Here is a 20,933-nt window from a genome sequence, read left to right as displayed (position 1 = left end):
ACTTAGACTTGCAGGTTTAAGATTGTAAAATGTAATTGTACTGTTCTTGTGACAGATTGCATCTTATCTGCAACATTAAAAACTATGCAGTCAAAAGTTCTGAACAAACAAATTGACATCAGATATCACTTGACCGATGATCTCGAGTTTGCAGTTGAGTTTGTTTCCAGCTTAACCTGAGTAAAAAACAAAAGATTTCAGGGAAAAATGCTAAAATCTCATCACAATTGAGATTTACATCCACCGGACTGCACCCACTTCTCTCAGACATTCAGAACTTTGCATGTGAATATTTGCATCTTGTTATGGTGCCACAGGAGCCAATTAGATGATTATGAGCAATCTGTGCCAAAATAGTGAGGATTTTGTTTTCATATTGTTGTCATGCCAGGTCAAGACCTGAACTACAAAAAAGCATTATGCTGAATGTTCTCAGAATTCCATTTTCTGATGGCAGTTGTGTGTTCCTAAAATTTACACCTGTCCTTTCCCAAGCATTTCCACCTTTTTTCAGCTTTTGTGAATCTTGCTCTAAGTGCAGATTTTTTAACAATGTGGCTGTCAACTGTGAAACTTTAAATTGTGAAATAATAAGTGGTTGAGATCTTTCTTTTGCAGAAAGTTGGCAGCAGAAAGCAACTTGTAAATGGTAGCTGCTCATGTGTAATGTGCTATAAGGTCTAGGAGCAGCTGTCTGTGTACTGCAGGCTGAGCTAAGGATGATTTTACCCTGTGTGTCCTATGCTGAGCACAACTCTTTCCTATTCAGGCTGTTCAGACTTTACATTTTCTTTACTTTTGCTCTAATTGAGTTGTCCTTGTATTAAATTAGCATCACAGTACTCTGGGGAATCAAAGCCAAAATGTTGGGGCCAGGGTGGGGGGATTGTTTGGACTTCACTGAGTTCGTAGTTTAAGAAACAAAACAAAACAAACTCCTCCAAACTGTTAAAAATTCAGAGCACGTGTTTAGTTTTACCAGAGTGTATTTATATGCTGTTTCTTGACTTATTACTGCATGTAATCAGTTAAGGCTGAAGCGTGAAAGCTTAGATTTTGTAATTTCACACCTTCTTTAGTTACCCCAGGCAGAGCAGAACACTGGGGTTTAGGGCATCCGTGGCTATTTAGAGTGCCATGCTTAAATAAGCATAAAATTAAATGAGGGGGAGGGAAGAACAGTTGAGCTGTCACTGTCAGGCTTCTCCAGTGTCACAAGGACTTCGTTCCTTCGAAGTGCTCATGCAGAATGCATGGCATTCTGGTTTAGAGGTCCAGTGTCCCTCCTAACCAAAACAGCTGCAGTAAAGGTGAGCTGATATTTTCACTCTGCACAAGTCTGCGAGATTCCCAGCCTCAATCAGCCTCCTCAGTTATTTTCACTCCAGCTTCAAAGAAACAAATGTGCAAAAGCCCCTTTAGGGGAGCTGAGCTCATGTGGCGGTGTGTAAGGGGTTTAATAATGGCTGCAATTTTCAGAAATTAGAGATCTGAACTGTAGCTGTGAAAGTTTTGAGGTCTGCCTGCATGCAAATAATACAGCTTTTTGTGTAGTGCAGGTGAAGGACACGAGCAACTAGAGCACGGCAGAGCAGCAATTCACCCCATATATCTGAAACCACAATGCAAATATCTGCTGCATAACAGCTGCTGCTAATCTTTGCAGACCCTGTCTGTGAAGGTGCCTGGAGCTGTGTCTCTGGGTGGGCTCAGAGCTGTCCCAGGCTCAGTAGTACACTGTTTATCTCATTAGCACGTCATGCAGGATCTGGATATAAGGCATACTACTACTGAGGACCTAAGAGCACAGCGTACAGCTGTGGCTACACTCCTTCAGGGGCATTTCAGCAGCAAAGATCCCCATCAGTTTCCCTCCTAGCTTGGAGCCCTTTCAAGCCCTCACTATGCCAGAGGATGCCATATCTGCCAGGAGACAGCTAGTATGAAGCTGTTGGCAATGTAAATAGGCTTCTCAAAAAGCATGATAGCTTTTTGTACTGGTGTTACTCCACAATGCAGCACAGGATTTGCAGCTCATTTGGAAAGAGGGAGATGACCGTACAGGGCTGGTGGTTGGATTCGCCACTTCTGAAAGGAGAGCATGGAGCTCTTGTGTCCTGTTCTGAGACAGGGAGTTGGGTGTTTATGTGCTTCTGAGATCTGGATCTCAGTCTGCTGGAAAACATTATTGCAAATCGTTGCTGGAGGGATAAAGGTCTGAAAATCCTTTCCTGCCAACCCACAGTCAGACATTGCTATCATTGCTCAAAACCCCCAAAAGTTCAAATACAGCAAATACATCTGTTTGTTGTCTTCTAATGTCAGGAGATATAAAAGCACCCTACAGGCCATCTACACTTTTTTAATTGAGTTATTGCCCATTTCTGTCCAAATGAAACACGAAGAAGTGTTCATCCTCTTAAACCATAGCCCTGAACAGAACACTTTAAGGACGGAATTTCAGCATATGATTTATTCAGCATATGGTTTATTCAGAAACAAACAGATGGGACCAGATTCCTTCAGTGTTTTGCAGAATGCTTCATAATGCCAGACTCCTGACAAATTTATATGATTTGTATATTTACAAATCATACAGTTTAAGCTTTTAGTAAAACAATACACATTGAACTGTAAAAACACTGCTTTTATGGGACTTGGAAAGCCAGAAAGTACAAAACTCAGGACCAGTGAAGCTTTCTGCTTAAGAAATCTATCTTATCAGATAAATTTCTTGGAAGAAATGAATGATGAAGAATCATATTCTGATTTCAACAGAGCAAGTTTAGAATCAGTCATTATGGGTTAGCTAATGAAAGTGGACACCAGGAATAATGTGAATATTTGAAGAGTCACAGTGAGACATGCTGATCCTTAGGAAACAGAGTTATTTCTGATTCAGCTCCTGAGCCCTTCCTTCTCAGGCTGTTGGCTAGCACTTTGGCTACGTAAACTGAGGAAAAAGAACGCTGTTGGGAAGAGATGGGATGAACACTGAATGAAAGGTTGTTCTGTGTTTACATTATTTTCTATTATAAATATTATTTTTAGAGAAAGGCCTTGCTTGTTATTGCTACTTCTCTGCCAAATTTTTTCATACCTTCAACATGAGGGCGTTCTCTTGGTTATGATGGACAGTTCAGCATACGAAAATGCAGCACAGATGGTGGATTTTCCCTTGGCTGATAGGAAGTTGTCCTCAGGTTCTAAAGAGATTTTGAATATACAGATGGTTAGCAATGGTGAGAAACTATTCTTTCAAAAACAGTGATCCTTTCCTGTTAACAGTGCCAGAAAGACAATACATCAGAAGACGAACATGGCTCGAGCCTTCGTGTTATTTGTTAAGATTTGGTGCCAAATAGTGTTTGCTGTGTCTCATCTGTGTGGTAAATACAACAGGAGAAGAAGGAAGAATCCTGCATTGAGTGTATCTTGATCTCAGCTGAGAAATAACAGATCAGTTTGCGATTTTTGGCTTTTAGGGTAGGCTAAGGTGTTAAAGTCTTGTAATGTTTATAAATGGCAGTAGCTCAACCATAAACCTGAGACAAAAATTACAAATACCTTCTGAGCTATAGTCCATGACTAGGGTCTAAATGTATAAACATGTTTAAGCAATTTTAACTGAGGGAAGTTGGGAATCAGTCTGAGGTCTTGAATTTGATTCCTGAAGTTTAGTTTCTGTTGTACACATAAAGATACTGGCTCTCACAGTAATACATTGGCACAAGGTCTTCTCTAAGCAACGGTAGCTTATGTAACTCTCAAAGCTTTGGGAAAAAAACTTGAAGATTTATAATGTAGAAAAATCCATGTTATTAATGTGACCTCACAAAAATTATTTTACAATTATCGAAAATTACAGATGGTCCTGTTTTACTGGTCTTTTTATCATACGAAAGAGATGAATGTTGTGTCTTTTCACAGGAGAAAAGAGAGCCCATACATTCATGTACATGCTTTTATTTAAAAGATGGAATGTATAAGAAAAATTGTATCCAAGTAGATCAGATTTTCTTTTAAATGCCTCTTCTCATTAATGTTACATGCAAAAAATAACCACTGTTTATCAACTTTATGTTAAATACAGCTCCATTAAAATAGTGCGAGGATCCTTATTTATCACTCAGGTATTTCCTGTGGTTATTTTACAATGAGCTTTTTTTTTTTTCTTTAATGGCAAGAGTACAATTCTAATCCCACCTTGACCTGACTGAGTTAGAATGCTTGCTGACCTGAATCCTCAGAGGATCAAGGTGTTCAGCAGTGATTAACACAGGTTTCCGTGGTTCATCCCTGGCTCTGGTCAGTCCATTAATTGGCCGTGGTGAGTTTGCCATGAAGTACTGATCAAAGGTTAGCAAGCAGTGTGGTAATTTTCAGAATACAAACACTGCCGGCTGTTACAGAATGAACAGAAGTAGATGGGAGCAAAATTATAGTAGCATATGTTTTCTAGATAATATGTATTTTATTTTGAATGGAATCCTTCTATCATCAAATAATGAATTTTAAAAGAATAATTACATTTGCATGTGATGTTATGAAAGTGAAAAAAAGGAATTAAATAAATTAGATAAACATGAGGGTGAGAGAGCCCAAAGAACTTATGGAGTCTCTTCTAGAGATACTGAGAACCAGCCTGGATGCCTCCCTGTGTGACCTGCTGTAGGGAACCTGCTTTAGCAGGAGGTTGAACTAGATGAGCTCCAGAGGTCCCTTCCAACCCCTGTGATCCTGTGATCCTGTGTGAAATATTATCAGTTGGTGTCTCTTAGAGGAGTGCATTAACAGCAGCCTCTTTAACGCTGAGGTCCACACCTCAAAAAAAAAAAAACCTCTTAGAAGCTCAGTTCATGAGATAAATAGGAAATTGCTCTATTTTTACGTGTTTTTCCTCAGTCTCCACAAGCAGTCACTGCTGGGGACAGGGTGAAGTTAACGGGTGCCAAACAGGACTCCTTACGCTCCTAAGATCCAAGAATGGGCAAATCTGTTTGGGGCATTATGTGACTTTTAAAAAATTATTATTTTCCCTTCTATTTTTTTGACTATATCAAAATGAACAAATTCCAAATGGTGGTGAGGAAGTAATAGCAGTGAAAAGTCCCAGTTTTACAAATTCAGTTGAAATTAGGAAATTTCAATGGTTTGTTGCTACCACAGGAAAGCCCCACTTTCTAACCATTTTTTTTTTCCCCTTTAGAAAATGGGGAAAAACTGTCATCCTGCCTTGTTGCCCAACAATTGGCTGCAGTGTGAAATGGGGAAAGCAAAACCCACAGTGTTTCCTGTAAGTGAGACTTTCCTCAAACAGACCCTTAGGCTGGTTTTCAAAGCACGGGCATTGCACTGGAGCGATGTCACAGCAGGCCCTGAGTCTTTCCTCTACACAGGGCCAGATTAATGCCCAAGCGTTGGAGTTGTGCTACTGCCTCTCTGTATTTATGAGTTCTGCGGCGTTTCTGGTACAGTTTGTACTATCAGGCCGGCGCGCGTTTCTCCAAGCTGACTGGCAGCTATTCAAACTCAAACAAGTCAGCGACTGCCTTCTGTGTGCTACAAAACGTTTACACAGAGATTGATTTAAAAAAAGAACATGACAGTCCTCTTCGTTCGCTTCAAGAAAACGGTGCTTGAAGCGACAGACAGCTGGCTTTGGATGGCGTGCAAAGAATGGAAAGGCGTTTTCGAACAAATCCCCAAACCGAGGCGATGTTTTCGAGCACCGAGAATCCCCCTCCGCGCGCCGCCAGCGCCCCGCCGTCCCTCAGCGCTTCCCGCCCGCCTGGCTCCGCCCAAGATGGCGGCGGTCCCGCCCCACGCGGGCGGTGTCCCAGAGCCCGGCCCCGGCGGGTGCATGACCGCGGCCGAGCGGGGAGAGCGCGGCGGGGTCGGGGCGGCTGCCGGAGTGCGGAGCGCCGGGCGAGTAGCGCGGTGAGGGCAGCGCGAAACGGGCGGCTTTCCGCTCGCGTTCAGGCCGCCGGAGCGGGACGGGGAGGCAGAGAAAGAAACTTTCCTGACGGAGCGCGTCCCCGTTGGGGCTCCGGCCGCTCCGCCGCGGCCATGTTGGGAGCCGGGGGCTGCGGGCGGGGAGCTGCCCCGCGGGAGGGGGCGCGGCGCGGAGTCGGGAGCTGCCGCTGCTCGCCGGGAGGCGCTGCGGGGGGAACGAGCGGCTGTCGGGAAGCGAAGGGGCGGCGGCGGGCGCTCGTTCGTCCCGTCCGAGAACAGTTGGGCTTTAACGGGGCTAAAAAGCCCTGCCGCTGCCAGCCTCGGGCGTTACGTAAGTGCGTGGAACCCTCGATCGGGGTTCTCCGGTGTCCGCGGGTTCGAGGGGTGCGTGAGTTGGATCCCAAATTAAGAAATAATTAAGAAAGCAGCAGCGGGAAGGAGGTGGAATTGCAGAGGCGCATCTGTCAGCGCGTCGGTTGGGTGCGCGTTTCCGAGGGGAGCGCCGCTGCGATGCGTGCTGCCCGACGGCGGGGCGCGGCTCCTCGCGCCTCCCGCGGAGCGCTGCCTGCCGTTCGTCCGAGGGCTTACGGGCGGCAAACGCGTGCGGCGCGGCGGGGAGCTGGCTGTGCAGCGGTGCTGTGTGCCGGCTGTCCCCGGGTGCCGCAGTTGTCAGCGAGCGGAGCGGCCCTCGAGACGGCCCAGATTCCCTCGGCTGCCTCAGTACCGCCGTGCTCCGGGACGGGCTGTGCCGGCACGGGGCGGGCCTGATACCGAACCCCGAAGCCGGGGCGGATTTCAGAAGCGCGATTGCCGGTTCCTCTTTCACTCCCTGAGTAAGGTTCCTCTTTCACTCCCGGCATAATTGAGCGCTCCAGCTTTCGGTTTGGAATGGTGTGTTTTGGTTTGGTTGAGGCTCTCTGAAAGAAGGAAAGCGTTTAAAGGCTTAATGCTGTCAGTGCGGAGACCCCAATGATGTTGACTAATCCAGTGAGGAATCCCTGCGTAGCTCAATACAAGCTCGTAGAAGGGCTGGTTTGGGATATAGAAAGCTTGGATGGGACCTCAGGGATCATCGAATTCCAACCCTATCCATATGTCTATCAGCTCAAGTCATTAAATAATTCTTTTCCTGGTGTTTAGGGCTGTGCTTATGTTCAAAATGACATCCAGGCTGTGTGTCCAAAACACAGCGAAAGTGAAGCACTGTAAGCATGAGTCCCAAATTCTTCTGCATGTAAATAGCCCGTGTGGCTTCTGCAGCAGTTGAGTTCTGTTCTGCAGAGAAAACCACACAGAGGAAATCCCTGAAACACTAAATGAAAATCGGCATGTGGGAGCTCAGAGCTGGATTGGCTTACTCCGTCTTATCCAGAAACTGAGCAGTGTCCTTTCACCAAGACACAAGTTTTCATTAACTGCACTGATTATTTATATATGAAGACCACTTATCAGGAGATGTCAAATCAGGAGACTCGGATGTTAACTGTGGGTGAGCTGCTTAGATTTTAGTAGGCAAGGAAGTTGTTGGCTTGCTTTTAATTTCTGCATTAAGAAATTATAGCTTGTTCTTACTGCCTAAGTGCTACAGGTATGCTTGTGACTTATTCCAGACTCTCTTAATATTCAGGCTTACCTTTCCATTAGCTTTATGTGGCTTTTTAATGATGGATGGTGCTTGTATACGTGTGTTACAGCTCACAGGGATTAATTCAGTAATTTGATGGAAATCTGCCGACCCGGGGATTGTGCTGAAAGCAAATAAACAAGTGTAAAAGCAGACTTTTGAAGTAGAATCATGTATTTAAAACTTTGTGCAGCAAATACTCTGTGGCTCTGGGCAGCCTGGTCTGGTGGTTGGCGATCCTGCACATAGCAGGAGGACTGAAACTAGATGATTGTTGTGGTCCTTTTCAACCCAGGCCATTCTATGATACTATGAAATACAGGGTTTGTTGTTGTAGAATGACTTTGTGTTTATGATTTAGTGGGGGACTCCTTACAGTTGAGAGGGGAATTAAAGCTGCTGTAGGTAGGTGTGGTAGAACATGCTTACACCTAAGCCATTATTTTGGCGTTGTCATAAAGTATAAGCCCTGATGACAACTGTGTTAGCAAGTAGAGTCCTGCAAATTCCTACCCACGTCAGTAGTGCTGCTGCAGTGAGTGGGTCCGTGTGCATGAAGAATTGTTGGACTGCTGGACAAAGATTCTCCTTCTACAAAAGGAAGTGTCATTGTGTGCAAGTGTTACTGAACAGAGCAGTATGTTTCATGATTATTTTTTTTTCAGCCTGATATTTTACATAGTCAAAAATGTACTAATATGTTTGTTTTGGCTCTCGATGTTACATAAATAAGTAGGAACGCAGCTACCATGGGTGTAATGATACTTTCTGCCTGCTTCTGTTGCAACCATGAATAATTTAAGGATTTTGAAATCTGTTTTCAAGTGTTGTTTTTATTTTTTTCCCTTCGCATTTTGATATTTTACAGTAATACAGTGTTCAGCATATTGCATATTCAACAGCATTTAGGCATCTTGTATAAGTGGAAAAGAAAGAGAAACAGTTGAATCTTGAGGGTTTCAAATGCAGTAATGCTTGCCCCAGTCCTGTTCCTGCACATGAGACGACACCAGGGAAGCAGTGAGCTGCAGTGTTGCCATGCGATGGGTCTTGGTGCTCAGCAGGGGCAGCGGGCTGCCAGTCCTCCTGCACCAAGGGATGGCGTTGTGCTGGGTGCTCCAGCACTCCACGTGCTTTCCACAGACCTCGAAAGTGCATCAAGTGCATTTGACAGGCTGTCAAAGGCTGGTGAGTGCGTTTCCCAAGAAGGCTGCGTAGTTCAGCTCTTATGATTACGGGATTCTTTCAGGAACTGACTCTTTATTTTTCTTTTCCTCTCTTTTTTTTTTTCCTCTGACCATCACTTGGTTGTGAAAGAGCAATGCAACGCGTGGCTTATGTATTTTAAATATTGCTGGAGAAATGCAGTTTAATTATTGCTAGAGGCAGAGGAGAGAGGTGTGCAGTTCCAGTCCTTGGGTGCCTTCAGGTGTCCTGAAGCAAGGTGTGACAGGATGTGTACTTGGCTCTGAGCACCACGCTGTGTTCCAGCTGCCTCTGAGCCCCTTGCTTCTGCCAAAATATTCCGGCTGTTCTGCTTTCCCCACTATAATATTGGAAAAGTGCTGCATCTGACTGCGTTATGTACCAGCTACCAGGTCTCCTGATTGTAATTCTTCAGTACTGCGTAGTGTTTGGTGTGTCTCCCACAGTAGAGATTTCTAAACTTATCTGGAGTTCAAGAGCAGCAAGAAGTCAGGGTGGCAGGAGGCTGTGCTGGTGCTTGGCCTGGGTCCTGCTTCCCTTTGTGGGAATGCCCACTATTACCAAGCTGGTTAAAGAAACCTCTTTATTTCCCAAATAAGGCATCTGAATTCTTAAAGGATGCATGCACGTGAAAATAATATTTTATATAATTAAAACAAACAAATAACAAAATAGCGATGATGTGATTAAACTTCAGTACTTGTGAATTGTGGGGCTACAGGGAAAAATTTTGCTGTGCTTCAAAGCAGGGCTGGTTAAAAGCAAATTCTTTTGTTGTAGTTACCTGTTAGCAGCTAATGCCTCGTGCCTTGTTCTCACTCTCACTTTCTGTGAGATCTGTAATTCTTTCTGTGGCGTGGTCATGCTGAAATCAGTTATGTGTAGTTCGGCCCTTGCTGGACCACTGTTAAGACTGAGTAACTTATCTCATGATGGTGATGGAAGTAATGAGAATGCTGGCAGCTTGATGTACTCATTGGCAGTGCTGCAGGGAGCATGCTTGCAGACCCTGCTTATGTCAGAGGACCAAATTCTCTGTTCTGCTTCGTCTGAGAGGCAGCCTGCCTCCCTGGAACTGGTTTTTGGCCTGAAGCGTGTAGTAACTTTTTTTCCTTAAGTAAGCACTTCTGTATAGTGTATAACATTGACATGTGACGTGTGAGAGTGTCTCCACACGTGCCTCCAAACGCAGTAATTGATGCTTACCACTAAACCAATGTGATTTTGAAGAGAAGCTTGTGAAGTGGGTTTGGCGACGCTTCATGCCAAACTGCTGTAGCTGGGTGATGGGTTACGTTCTGTACTAATGATGCTGCGCCTCTTTCCCCGCACCTTCACAGAATACTCACTTAAATTACTTATCTCCCCATTTGAAAGACATGCTGTGAATTCCTGTCCCTGTGCTGTGTTGGTACAACATCAGCTTATGCCACAGTTGTTCAGGTGTTTTCTGTTGACTTTTGTCACGGATCTCATCCCATGCTCATCTGAGCACCGCAGCACCTGTGCACGGCGTGTTACGTGCTGACCATGTGAAAGTAAAACATCTCTGGCTGTCTGTGCTGTTGCTTCAGGGAGCTTGAGCTTTTGGGGCTCCAAATCTGTGTAAATGTCTTAGTTTTGAAATGGTATCCTGGTGTGTTCCAGAGCACCAAGGATCCTGAGCAAGGGAAAACAGGGAAGGCTGGTGCTTGGGGAGCTGCTCCCCTTCCTGCTCCAAGCTAGGCATCTGTCCTGCCAGGAGACAAAAGCACTATCAGTTACTAAAGTTTGGTACAAATAGCAGTCTGACAGAGGCAATAAACAGCTGATTTCATTGTGTGCAGGATCTCTTACAGGTACTTCATTACTAGGCTTCTACACCTTCTCCCAGCATGATGGTATGTAGTTCTGTGAGCTGAGTGTACCTGTGCTGCTGAGGCAGGTCCTGTGCCCTGCTCCTTGCACATATCCTGAACAGTCCCGGCCTACCTGGGCCTCACTGCTTTCCCCAGTGAGGCTTTGTGTCCCCTTACTAGGAACCTTGCTTGGTTTCACAGAGAAGCAGTGCTGAAGCTCTGTTTTTTGAGACCAAAGTATGCTGATAGACAGCTCCTGGGAGTAGTGTGGGGCAAGCTGTTGTGACTTAGAGGGACAGAGCAGTGGGAACAGTTTTGGGAGTCAGCACTCCTGAGTTCTGCATATTTTTTTTTTTTTTTTTTTAATGGGTTGAAGCCTGCTTCCCTTTGCCTCGTCTTCTTCCTCCGGTCTCCCTTACGATTAGTTTGCATTATGACTCATTTGGCACGTCTGTCAGGGACAAGGAGGTTAAATCAGTGTTTCTTCCCTGCTGAAGTTGATTGTATTAAACTCCAAGCTGTAAGGGAAGGCGGTGCGCAGAATCCACACGAGCCATTCTGTGAAAATGGGAGCTGGCAGAGCAGCTGGGGCAGCGAAAAAGCATCTCTCTGCTCTCACTGTTCTGGCCTGCGTGCTGCTGGGCTAAGCAGGTGGGGGGAGTCTCCTGCTAAAGATAGCTTCTGTATCCAAACCCACTTGGGAGTGGGCTGGGGAATGTAAGGTCACATAGTTTGAAAGATCCTCCTAGAAACAGTCTCCGTAGTGGAAATGTAATAGGCCTTTCTAGGCATTTTTATCTGGCTTGGATAATGGCTCTGGGAGATGTTAAGGGTAATGGGCTTGTCTTGCAGGTTTGACAATAAAGCTTTTGTTTTTCTTCATTTAAAAACATTTACATTCCTTGAGCTATTCTTACCCAACCAGTGAGTGAAAAGGAAATGACAGTCTTTCCTTCTAAGTTAGGGTATTCTAAAATTCCCTACAGTGTACTCAAAGAATTCTTAAGCTGCAAGATGTTAGGTCGTTAAAACAGGATCTGCAATGGCCTGCGCCCTGAAGTGAGACTTTCAGAGAGCTATTTGTGGGAGAGTTTGACTTTCTGTCCTGCTACCTGCACCTCTCTGAAGGTCAGAAGAAATTCTGGGTAACAATTGTGCTGGGGAACTGCAGAGGATCTCATTGCCTCACTTCTGCTGTTTTGTCCACCTTGAATCTATTGCTTCATATTTATCTGCAGCGTCATGATCACAGAATGGTCAGGGTTGGAAGGGACCTCAGGGATCGTGAATCTCCAACCCCCCACCACAGGCAGGGCCACCAACCTCCACATTTAATACTAGACCAGGCTGCCCAGGGCCCCATCAACCTGGCCTTGAACAACTCCACTTGATGATGTCTCCTTTTGTCATTCCTGTTACTAACATCCTTTGGATGTCAGCAGTTATCCTCTCCATCCTTACCAGCTGGTTACAGTACCAATAGCAAGGCAGTTTGTGAAGCGCTTTAAGGAATATTTTGTAAGCAGAGTAACTGGAGAACTGCTTGTTAGGAGGCTGCACTGCTTTACAAGTAGAGTTGTCCTGTCTCATCTTTCATCCAGCCCTTGTTGTCTGTTCGTGGCTCACGACAGGCAGTGCTGGTTTGTGCATGAGCGCCTGGCTTCTGCTTGCAGCTCTCAGAGCTGAGCGCGCAGCACACCTCATTTTGCCAGCAAAGATGACGTGGTGAAGCATTTGGGACAAGTGATGGCATCGTCCCTTTTTGTATGTGTTGATGGAGCCTGTGTAGGAGGTGGAATTGGTGAGATTGAAGGCTTGTGCTGATTTATCTCCTAACCTGCTTCAGAAATGTGGACTATCTGCTGTGCTTGTGTTTAGTTCAGCAGTTTTCCCCAATGGAAATATTTTCAAAGCATTAGAGATCGCACATGAAAAATTCACGCTGTTTTGTTTGGCAATAATGGGGAAGGTCAAGTGTTGCACTTAAGAACACTACTTGTAATGCTGATAGAGATTAAAGTGCTGTTGCACTGATGTGTGCCTTCATAGCTGAGTTCCTCCACAAAAAAGCAGAGAATTACTGTGTCAGAGCCTTAAATCACAGGGTTGTATGAGGGTTTTGGGTAACTTAATCCTTTGTATTCATGTTTATTCCCCAGTAAGTCAAATTAGCGTGTCTTCCTTGCATAGACAAAATGCAGGAGGAAAGCTGAAAGCGTGTGACCTGAGAATATGGAGTATAACCATTACTTGAAGCCTATTACTAAAAAGCATATGTAACAGGAATGTATGCTAAGTGGCTGCACTGATGGGCCGTCCTCTGGGAGGGGTGAGCTCTTCCTCTGATCCCAGAGAGGAGTTCCCTTACAGATCAGTCACTTAATGCCGATTAGGTATCTGCTTTGCAGATGGTCCTTGTCTGCCTTTACAGTTTACTTGCTTCGAGTTTGTACAGGACTTATGGAGCTTCTGTACCTTTCATGGGTATTCAGCTTGTGTAACTAATTGTAATAAAGCAGGATGGAGTTCTGCTTGAAATTGGTTTTTCAGAAGCTTTCAGGTGTGGGATCAGACTTGATGAAACTTTAAATTGTTTGACTCTCGTTCGTACTGAAAGGCTCCAGAAAGCAGAATCTTTCATTATAATCTTTCATTATAAAATATGTTCTCCACGGGCAAGAAGGAAAGTAGGTTAGTTCTGAACATACAGGAATGTAAGTTCTGATGCTGCCTGTATGCACAAATGCAGGTGCAAGAAAAAGGGCTGTTTATGACACCTGGACAATCCAGTGACATATTATGTGCTTTCACTTAGATCTGCTGTTTGTACCTCCTTTCTTCATTCTGTTCTTTCAGCATTCTTCTGTTTTTGTTTTTGTTTTTTTTTCTTTCCAGTTCTCATTTGCTTCACAGGTTGCAGTCAGGTTTGTGCTGGTCCCGTTTCACCCGTTCAGGCGGTGTGACCAGGTACTGTGGTTACTGACATTTATTTATTGGACTTGTGTTATTGAATCTGACTTGGAAACATCCAAGCTCCATTGCTGTTTAGGATAAGATGGACCTTTTGTGCTGTTGATTTTGAGCCCTTGCATGCTTTCCAGCACCTCAGATACACTTTTTTTTTTATTTTAACCTGAATTGTAAATGCATGTGGTAATGAATGAGCTGCCTGCTTCCTGATACTGTGACTCTGAAAAATCCAGCCTGCCTGGTCTATGTAAATATAACGTGTTAAACGTAATTGTTAGCAACTTAATTGCTCATTGTGATGAAGGTGATGGATGAACAGGCAATTAAGGCAAGGCTGGTAGCACTTTCCTCCCTTCAAGGAATGCTGAAGCACAATAATGTTAAAAATCAGGTGCTTATTAATTGACACTCAATGACGGGGCTGTGCACTGGATGAGGCTGGTTCTTGCCCAGTCAGAAAGTAATAGAGCTGTGCTGGTGCTGTTGCTTTGCTGAAGGAGTCAAAGAGTTGGGGTTGTGTCCTTCTCATACATGCCTTCTGTGCCTGTCTGGCAGGGAGCCCTGCTCATGGAAGTGCTGCACACTGTGCGGGGTAAGGAAGCGAGGCTGTGCTGAGCTGCATGCAGCCTGCGTCACTGAGACATAGGATAAGCATTCTTCTCTTTTAAGCAACTTCTCTAGAGGTATTCTGTCTGGAAAGACTAGTTTAATCATCAGGATGCTGCAGCAAAAAGAAACACTTGTGTGCCAAGTGACTGGTTTCATATGCAGTCACTTCAAGGATATTATCAGTCTGGTGGCCAGGGGTGCCATGTGTTTGCTGAAGTTTCTGACTTCCTGAATGTGTGTTTTGTTGTGGATAAGTGAAATTTCTTGTGAGTAAAAGTAAAAATACCTTATGTCAGACAGTTCTACGTACGGTAATGGAGTGGGGACTTTGTGTCATTAAATAATGTATCACCTTTAAATTGTCTATTATCCTACAGGGAAGAAAGCCTTTGCCCAGCATCCCTATCTTGAAATGGGTTTCCTGAGAGCAAATGTCAGAAGGAGGGGGAACAGAGAGTATTGCAGCATCCTGAGAATTGGTATTTCTTTGTTTGGAAAGGCTGGCAGACTTACTTGTGGTGCAGCTGTACGTAGCTAATCTTTCTCAGATGATGATCTGTTTATTTCTGTGCTGTTCCAACTAGCACCACGCTGCACCCTGTATGCAGAAATGGGAGCTGATGTGATGGGCTGGTCTGAGAGGTCCTCTCAGACAAACAGCCCTTCTTGCAGAGGGGCTTGGGAACAACTGTTTACGAAGATGGATAGTGGCAGGACAAGGGGCAATGGTTCTAAACTGAGACAGGGGAGGTTTAGGTTAGATATTAGGGGGAAGTTTTTCCCACAGAGGGTGGTGACACACTGGAACAGGTTGCCCAAGGAGGTTGTGGATGCCCCATCCCTGGAGGCATTCAAGGCCAGGCTGGATGTGGCTCTGGGCAGCCTGGTCTGCTGGTTGGTGACCCTGCACATAGCAGGGGGTTGAAACTGGATGATCATTGTGGTCCTTTTCAACCCAGGCCATTCTATGACTCTGTGATTCTGGGAGCGTGGATGCCAGAAGTGGGAAATGAGACAAACGTGATAGAAGTCTTAACAACTGTGCTTGAGAGTTTTGATTTCATAGCATCCACAAACTGATACTATGTATAAAACAATTCTGATCTCCTTAAGTGCATTTGTCTAGTCTGCCATTTTGAAACCCGTGGTTCTTTCTTATTCCCTGTTTGCTTTGGGGAATATTTCCAGCAGTTTGTCATCACTTGGGGATTGTTTTGTTTGATCTGATCTTGAAATTTTGCTTCTGAAGAGCAGTGATCCAGTATCTGCTTCTCATAGTGGTCAGCAGAGGAAACCTCAGGAGAAAGCGTAGGAGGTGTTGCCACCCAGCCCCAGTGGGTAATCTGTAATCTTTTGCAGGCACATATCTTAATGTGCCTTAAGAGAAGACAGTAATTGCAAAAGGCTGGTAAAGGATAATTTTTGCAAAATTTATCAGAAGTCACATTATAAGAAGTCACAGAACTGTGACTTCTTGCAGTCAAAAGCTCCATTGTTTTACTTACCAGGAGAATAGAAAGTCTGTGGTGCCTTCTGGTTTCACATCTCTTAGGTTTGTGTTCCTGTGGGAAGAAGAGGGGGCAACTCTTCTAATGTCAGATAGCTTCTCCTTTTTCTATTGCTAGTCTAATATTTTCTGACTTTGGTTATTTCTAATAGTTATTCTCCTTCTTCAGGATTTTTGTCTACTTCTCAACTGACTTCCTTTCTCAAAAAATGCTGGTCAGAGTAAATGAGCATTGCATGGGATTTCAGAAAGATTTAAAATGTATTTAAAGACAGTGTGAGAAAAACATCAGATTGCTTATTTCACAAGTTCTGTTACTGTGAAAAAGCAGATGTTTTGCCTTGAAAGAAGGTGGAGGGATTCATCTGCAGCCTGTGGCTTTTATGACCTTAGCTGAGACTGCTGAGCAAGGATTTGTTGGGTATTACAGACATAAGCTTCAATGTGGAAGAGGTGCTATTCCTGTTTTTATCTTTTTGTCTGTCTTGATGGTCCTTAACTTGTCCAAAATTCTTGCATGGAGTCCCGTGAGCGTTGGGTTAACAACCAGCTGAAAGAACAGCCTTGCCCAAGTTCTGGAGTCATGTGCCTCAGTTTCAGCTACAATGATGATTAAACACTCCCTGTTAGAGCTGTTTTCTCTTAGGTCGCCCTAGAGAAATTTAATTAAAACCTTTAGCCTCTTCTCCCCCCTTTTTCTCCTGGTAGGGACTTGTATTTTGAAAGCTCATGCAGTGACCTTGGGCCGAGTTCGCTCTTTGCTGGCAGCAGGAGCAGGAGTGCAGCTTGAGGGTTGCTGTCATCTCACACCAAGAGCTTGCTGCGCTGACACGTATGGTTATGGGTAGTTTTTAGTTTCGTTTTATTTTTTTTATGCCCTGTGACCTAGCAGAATCACTCAGCTTGTTGTGATTTACAAATTGGTGATAGGCTTAGGAGCAGGGCGTGCTGGTAGGGTTAGCAGAGAAGCACATTGCTCGCTCAGCATCCCTCTGCTCTGCTGCTCAGTTTCCTTCCCCTCCTTGCAGAATATGAGGGGTTGCTGGGTGATGCTGTGAGTGACCCCTCGCTGTGGCAGCCCAAGGCCACCCTTCATTGGGATGTGGCACCAAGTTGCTCAGGAGGGCTGTGTGCTGTCTGTGTGTTGTGAGATAGCAGTGGTTGCTGTTAGCCCTCACTGCTAGCCTTGCTCTTTGAATTTGATTTTTTTGAGCCTAGGACAACAGCAAACAAATCGGGAAGCCTTGTGTAATCTCATCTGCGCTCCCTCCTTAGTGCTTTCTCCTTGGTAGAGGGAGGGCTGGGGGCTGAGGGCTTGTTAGAGGGAGCTGGGGCCTCCAGCAGCATTTTTCCAGTCATGCTGTAGTAGAGGTGAAGCTGGTTGCTCTCCTAAAACCTCATTTAAGCTTCTTCCCCAGTGCAGGCGGTGGTAGGTGGCTGTAGAGATTTAAAAAGTGATAACAGCATGTCTAGATGTTAATGTTGAAAAAAGCAGGTAAATGTAGGTTGTGTGCACACCCATGTGTGCTTGTGTTTGCTTTGGGACTTGGAGTGCTTCAAAGAACTGAGGTTCTGTTGGAAGGTGTATTTGGGGTATGCCTGAATAATAATGTCATTAAAAAAAGAAACACAATAGAATGAGTCATGTTGATGTAACTTGAATCTGTTGCTATTCTCTGGGCGGGGGAAGGAAAATCTCCCAGTGTTTACTGTAATATTCGTGTTTGCTCATGGGTTGAAGCCAGCCTGCTTTCTGTGCCCAGCCCTGGCAGAGCATCTCCTCACCATAAATGAGCATTGCGCATGAGGAGGGCGGGACTCTATCTTTTAAGTTTGGTGCTGTGGGGTGTAGGTATTCAGTAGTGCCATTCTTGGGCATCTCTCTTTAAGAGAGTGATGGGCAAAACTTAGGGGACCTTGGCAAGAATAGGAACAGGAAAAACCAATTTGGAACATCTGGCCAGGGAAAAGGGATGAATATCAATGGGGGTTGCTTGTTTTAGTTTTTTGGTTTTTTTCCTTCCACTTGGACTCCATGTCTTCTCTTCAGAGATAAGCAACAAGCATTTCAAGCACTCGGAAACTTAGTGAAGATAGTGGTGGTTATTCTGGTTGCAGGCCAGAAAGAAATGTATCATTTGCTGCAAAGCTGACTTAAGTGTACTGCTGGGGAAATACTTTTATCTGATCAAATAGGAAGGCAGTAGGCGAGGCAGGAGAGGAGGACAGGCTTTTTTTTTTTTTTTTTTTTTTTTTTTCCTCCCCCCCTCTTCTTTTTTCTTTCATTCAGTTTTTAGGTTTGACTGATACCTGGTGGAAGTAGTCTGGGTGCACTTACCTGTGTGCGTTGATGCAGCACAGTTGCATTTCTTGATTCATTTCATTCTTTTATCAACCTGTTTGTGATTTATTCTGACTGACTGCGGATCAGAATGACTTCATTTTGGGGAGCTTTGTACTTCCACTATCAGGCTGTGATCCTGATTATTGCTATATTGAAATAGCTTAACTCGTGTCATGAGGCATGTAATGAAAATTCAGAAGAAATGCTGGACAGTACCTCTGAGAAACTATTCTTCTGTCTTCAGTGTGAGGCGTAGGTACGAGATTATATAGAATCATGGAATGGCAAGATTGGAAAGGACCTACAAAGATCATCTAGTCTAACCATCCTCCTATCACCATTATTACCACTAAGCTACTAAACCATCTCATAGCTCCTCATCCAGACACCTCCTGAACAAATACAGTGAGCATAGTTGAATATGTTGTACACAGTTTTAAAATGGTTGACTTAGTTATAGTTGAGTAAGTCTTTTTGTTGAAACTGTTTTGGTATGTTCATTGGAAGTGTTTTTCATAGCGGTAGTACAGCTTTTAAAGCAGTTACTTAGAGGTAACTTTTTAGTCACGTTTAACTGTGGGTTCATGTAATCTGAGTAAATGCAGCATACTTCTCTAGGTGAGGCCTGGTGAGAGATGTGTCTGCAATTCAATTTCTGTACAGGAGTTCTGTTGCTGTTCTGTAGGGAAGTATCTGAGTTTGTAGGAAGCAGATTGGTGTGCTCAGTGTTCATGCTGGTCTGAGCAGCAGTGAGGCCTTGCTCCAGCCCTGTTTCATTTAAAGGATGATCCCATACTGGAAGCAGGCAGTGTCAATCTGAAAGACCAGAGAAGTGAATATAGAGGTCCCTGCAATGGATTTGTGCTGGGAAACACAGGTTTCAGATACTGGGGTGTTTCCTACTGCTCTTTCCTTCAAGCCTATGTGTAAAGACATGGATCCTGCTAAAAGGGTGTCCTGAGCATCACCCCTGTGCTAGCTAAATCACATGGCAAGAAAGCAGTCTTCTGCCTGTCTGGGGAAAGGTGTGGAGTTAGTGCTTGTCACTGCCAGCTCTCCTACAGCTTCATGGAGCGCACAGCTGGGTTTGTGGCGTACTCACAAAGATCTTGGTAGGAGCATGTCTGAAACTGCCTGGCAAAGTTTGCTTTTTTGACCTCTACATGGGAAGCTCTGACTTAAAGGCAGGTGAATCTCTGCAGGAACTTATTTTCAGCTAACCTTTGGGTGCTTTAGTGTCTTGCCCTTTCATGAGAAGATCTTATTTGCTGTTAGGAGAAGAAAAAAGGGATGATTTAATCCATAACTGGAACATATTATTCTGTAGTTATTTTATCAGCATTTCCTGACATGCAAAGCCTTTCTGTCTGAACTTTTAGCCAGTGCAAATCACTCACTGTTTCTCAGGAGCAGTGGGGAATTGTGTGACCTTTCCTCTGTGGCGGGGTGCCTGTGTGCATTATGTAATTGGGATGGATGTAGATGTGTTCAAGATGTATGTAATAACATTACTAGAGGGGAAGCCTCTTAGTCTGTTGCCTGAAGCTCTCAGAAACAGCACTGTAGGTGCTGTGTGTGTGATAAAGATAGCAGCTGTCAGCTGAATGGAACATTTATGCTTCTGAAAAGGACTAATCAGTTGCTAAAAATTCTCAGGAGTTAATACTTATTGAAATCTAGTCCAAGTTGGCACTTCTGAGCCAGCAGGTTCTGTTAGATATTTTCAGAAATGGTGCCTTCCTTCTGGAAGTCTGCTGTTGAATCAGTTCTGTTCTAATTACAAACTTGTTTTTTTCCTACTTTTAGGATACTTGTGAAAGATGGTGGATCGCTTGGCAAACAGCGAGGCAAATACCAGGAGAATAAGTATAGTGGAAAACTGCTTTGGAGCAGCTGGTCAGCCTTTGACTATCCCTGGTCGCGTTCTCATCGGAGAGGGAGTACTAACGAAGCTGTGTAGGAAGAAGCCCAAAGCGAGGCAGTTCTTCCTGTTCAATGACATTCTTGTTTATGGTAATATTGTCATCCAGAAGAAGAAATACAATAAACAGCACATAATCCCGCTGGAAAACGTCACCATCGATTCCATCCAGGATGAGGGAGACTTGCGGAATGGGTGGCTCATCAAGACGCCTACTAAGTCTTTTGCAGTTTATGCTGCCACTGCTACAGAGAAGTCTGAATGGATGAACCATATAAATAAGTGCGTTTCTGATTTGCTTTCCAAGAGTGGGAAGACTCCTAGCAATGAGCATGCGGCTGTCTGGGTGCCAGACTCAGAAGCCACTGTCTGCATGCGTTGTCAGAAAGCAAAATTTACCCCCGTCAACCGTCGTCACCACTGTCGCAAGTGCGGCTTTGTCGTCTGTGGGCCTTGCTCTGAGAAGAGGTTCCTTCTCCCCAGCCAGTCTTCCAAGCCCGTGAGGATTTGCGACTTCTGCTATGATCTTCTTTCTACTGGGGAGATGACTGCTTGTCAGTCCACAAGATCAGACTCCTACAGCCAGTCGCCTAAGTCTTCTTTAAATGATGCATCTGATGATGATGATGATGAAGACAGTAGTGATTAAAGACCAAACGTTTGTGTTTCAGACCGTATGGAGCTGCTTTTGGGGAAGCTTGTAGCAAGGTTCCCTGAAAAAATCCTGTTCTAGCCATAAAATATGCCTGAATATCTTCAATTGCGATGTGCCTCGATCTATGAGTTCTCTAGACAATAGATTTTTCACTCCTCTGCAGGGATAGACTGTTGTAAATGTTATCAGATTGTTTTCCAGTTTCTTATACTTGAGTTATGTCTAGGTTAGACTTCTGTGGAAGATTGGAAAATAGAAAGTACTTTCTTAATTTCACAACCCATGCTTCCTAATGTTTCATATC

The 20,933-nt window shown here is 44.5% G+C and overlaps 1 protein-coding gene across 1 annotated transcript; it reads left to right on the top strand.

The window, feature by feature from the left end:
- Positions 1 to 19,873: 19,873 nt before the first annotated feature.
- PLEKHF2 (pleckstrin homology and FYVE domain containing 2) lies at positions 19,874 to 20,623 on the top strand (the record flags this gene model as incomplete). The annotated part of the gene is made up of 1 exon (XM_079533992.1): positions 19,874 to 20,623. One exon carries the CDS (start codon positions 19,874 to 19,876, stop codon positions 20,621 to 20,623), a length of 750 nt encoding a protein of 249 aa, XP_079390118.1.
- Between the last annotated feature and the right edge of the window lie 310 nt (positions 20,624 to 20,933).

The sequence above is a fragment of the Tetrao urogallus genome (genome assembly GCF_951394365.1).
Source record: "Tetrao urogallus genome assembly, chromosome: 3".
NCBI classification, from domain to species: domain Eukaryota; kingdom Metazoa; phylum Chordata; class Aves; order Galliformes; family Phasianidae; genus Tetrao; species Tetrao urogallus.
This window is presented reverse-complemented; position numbering and strand designations above follow the sequence as displayed.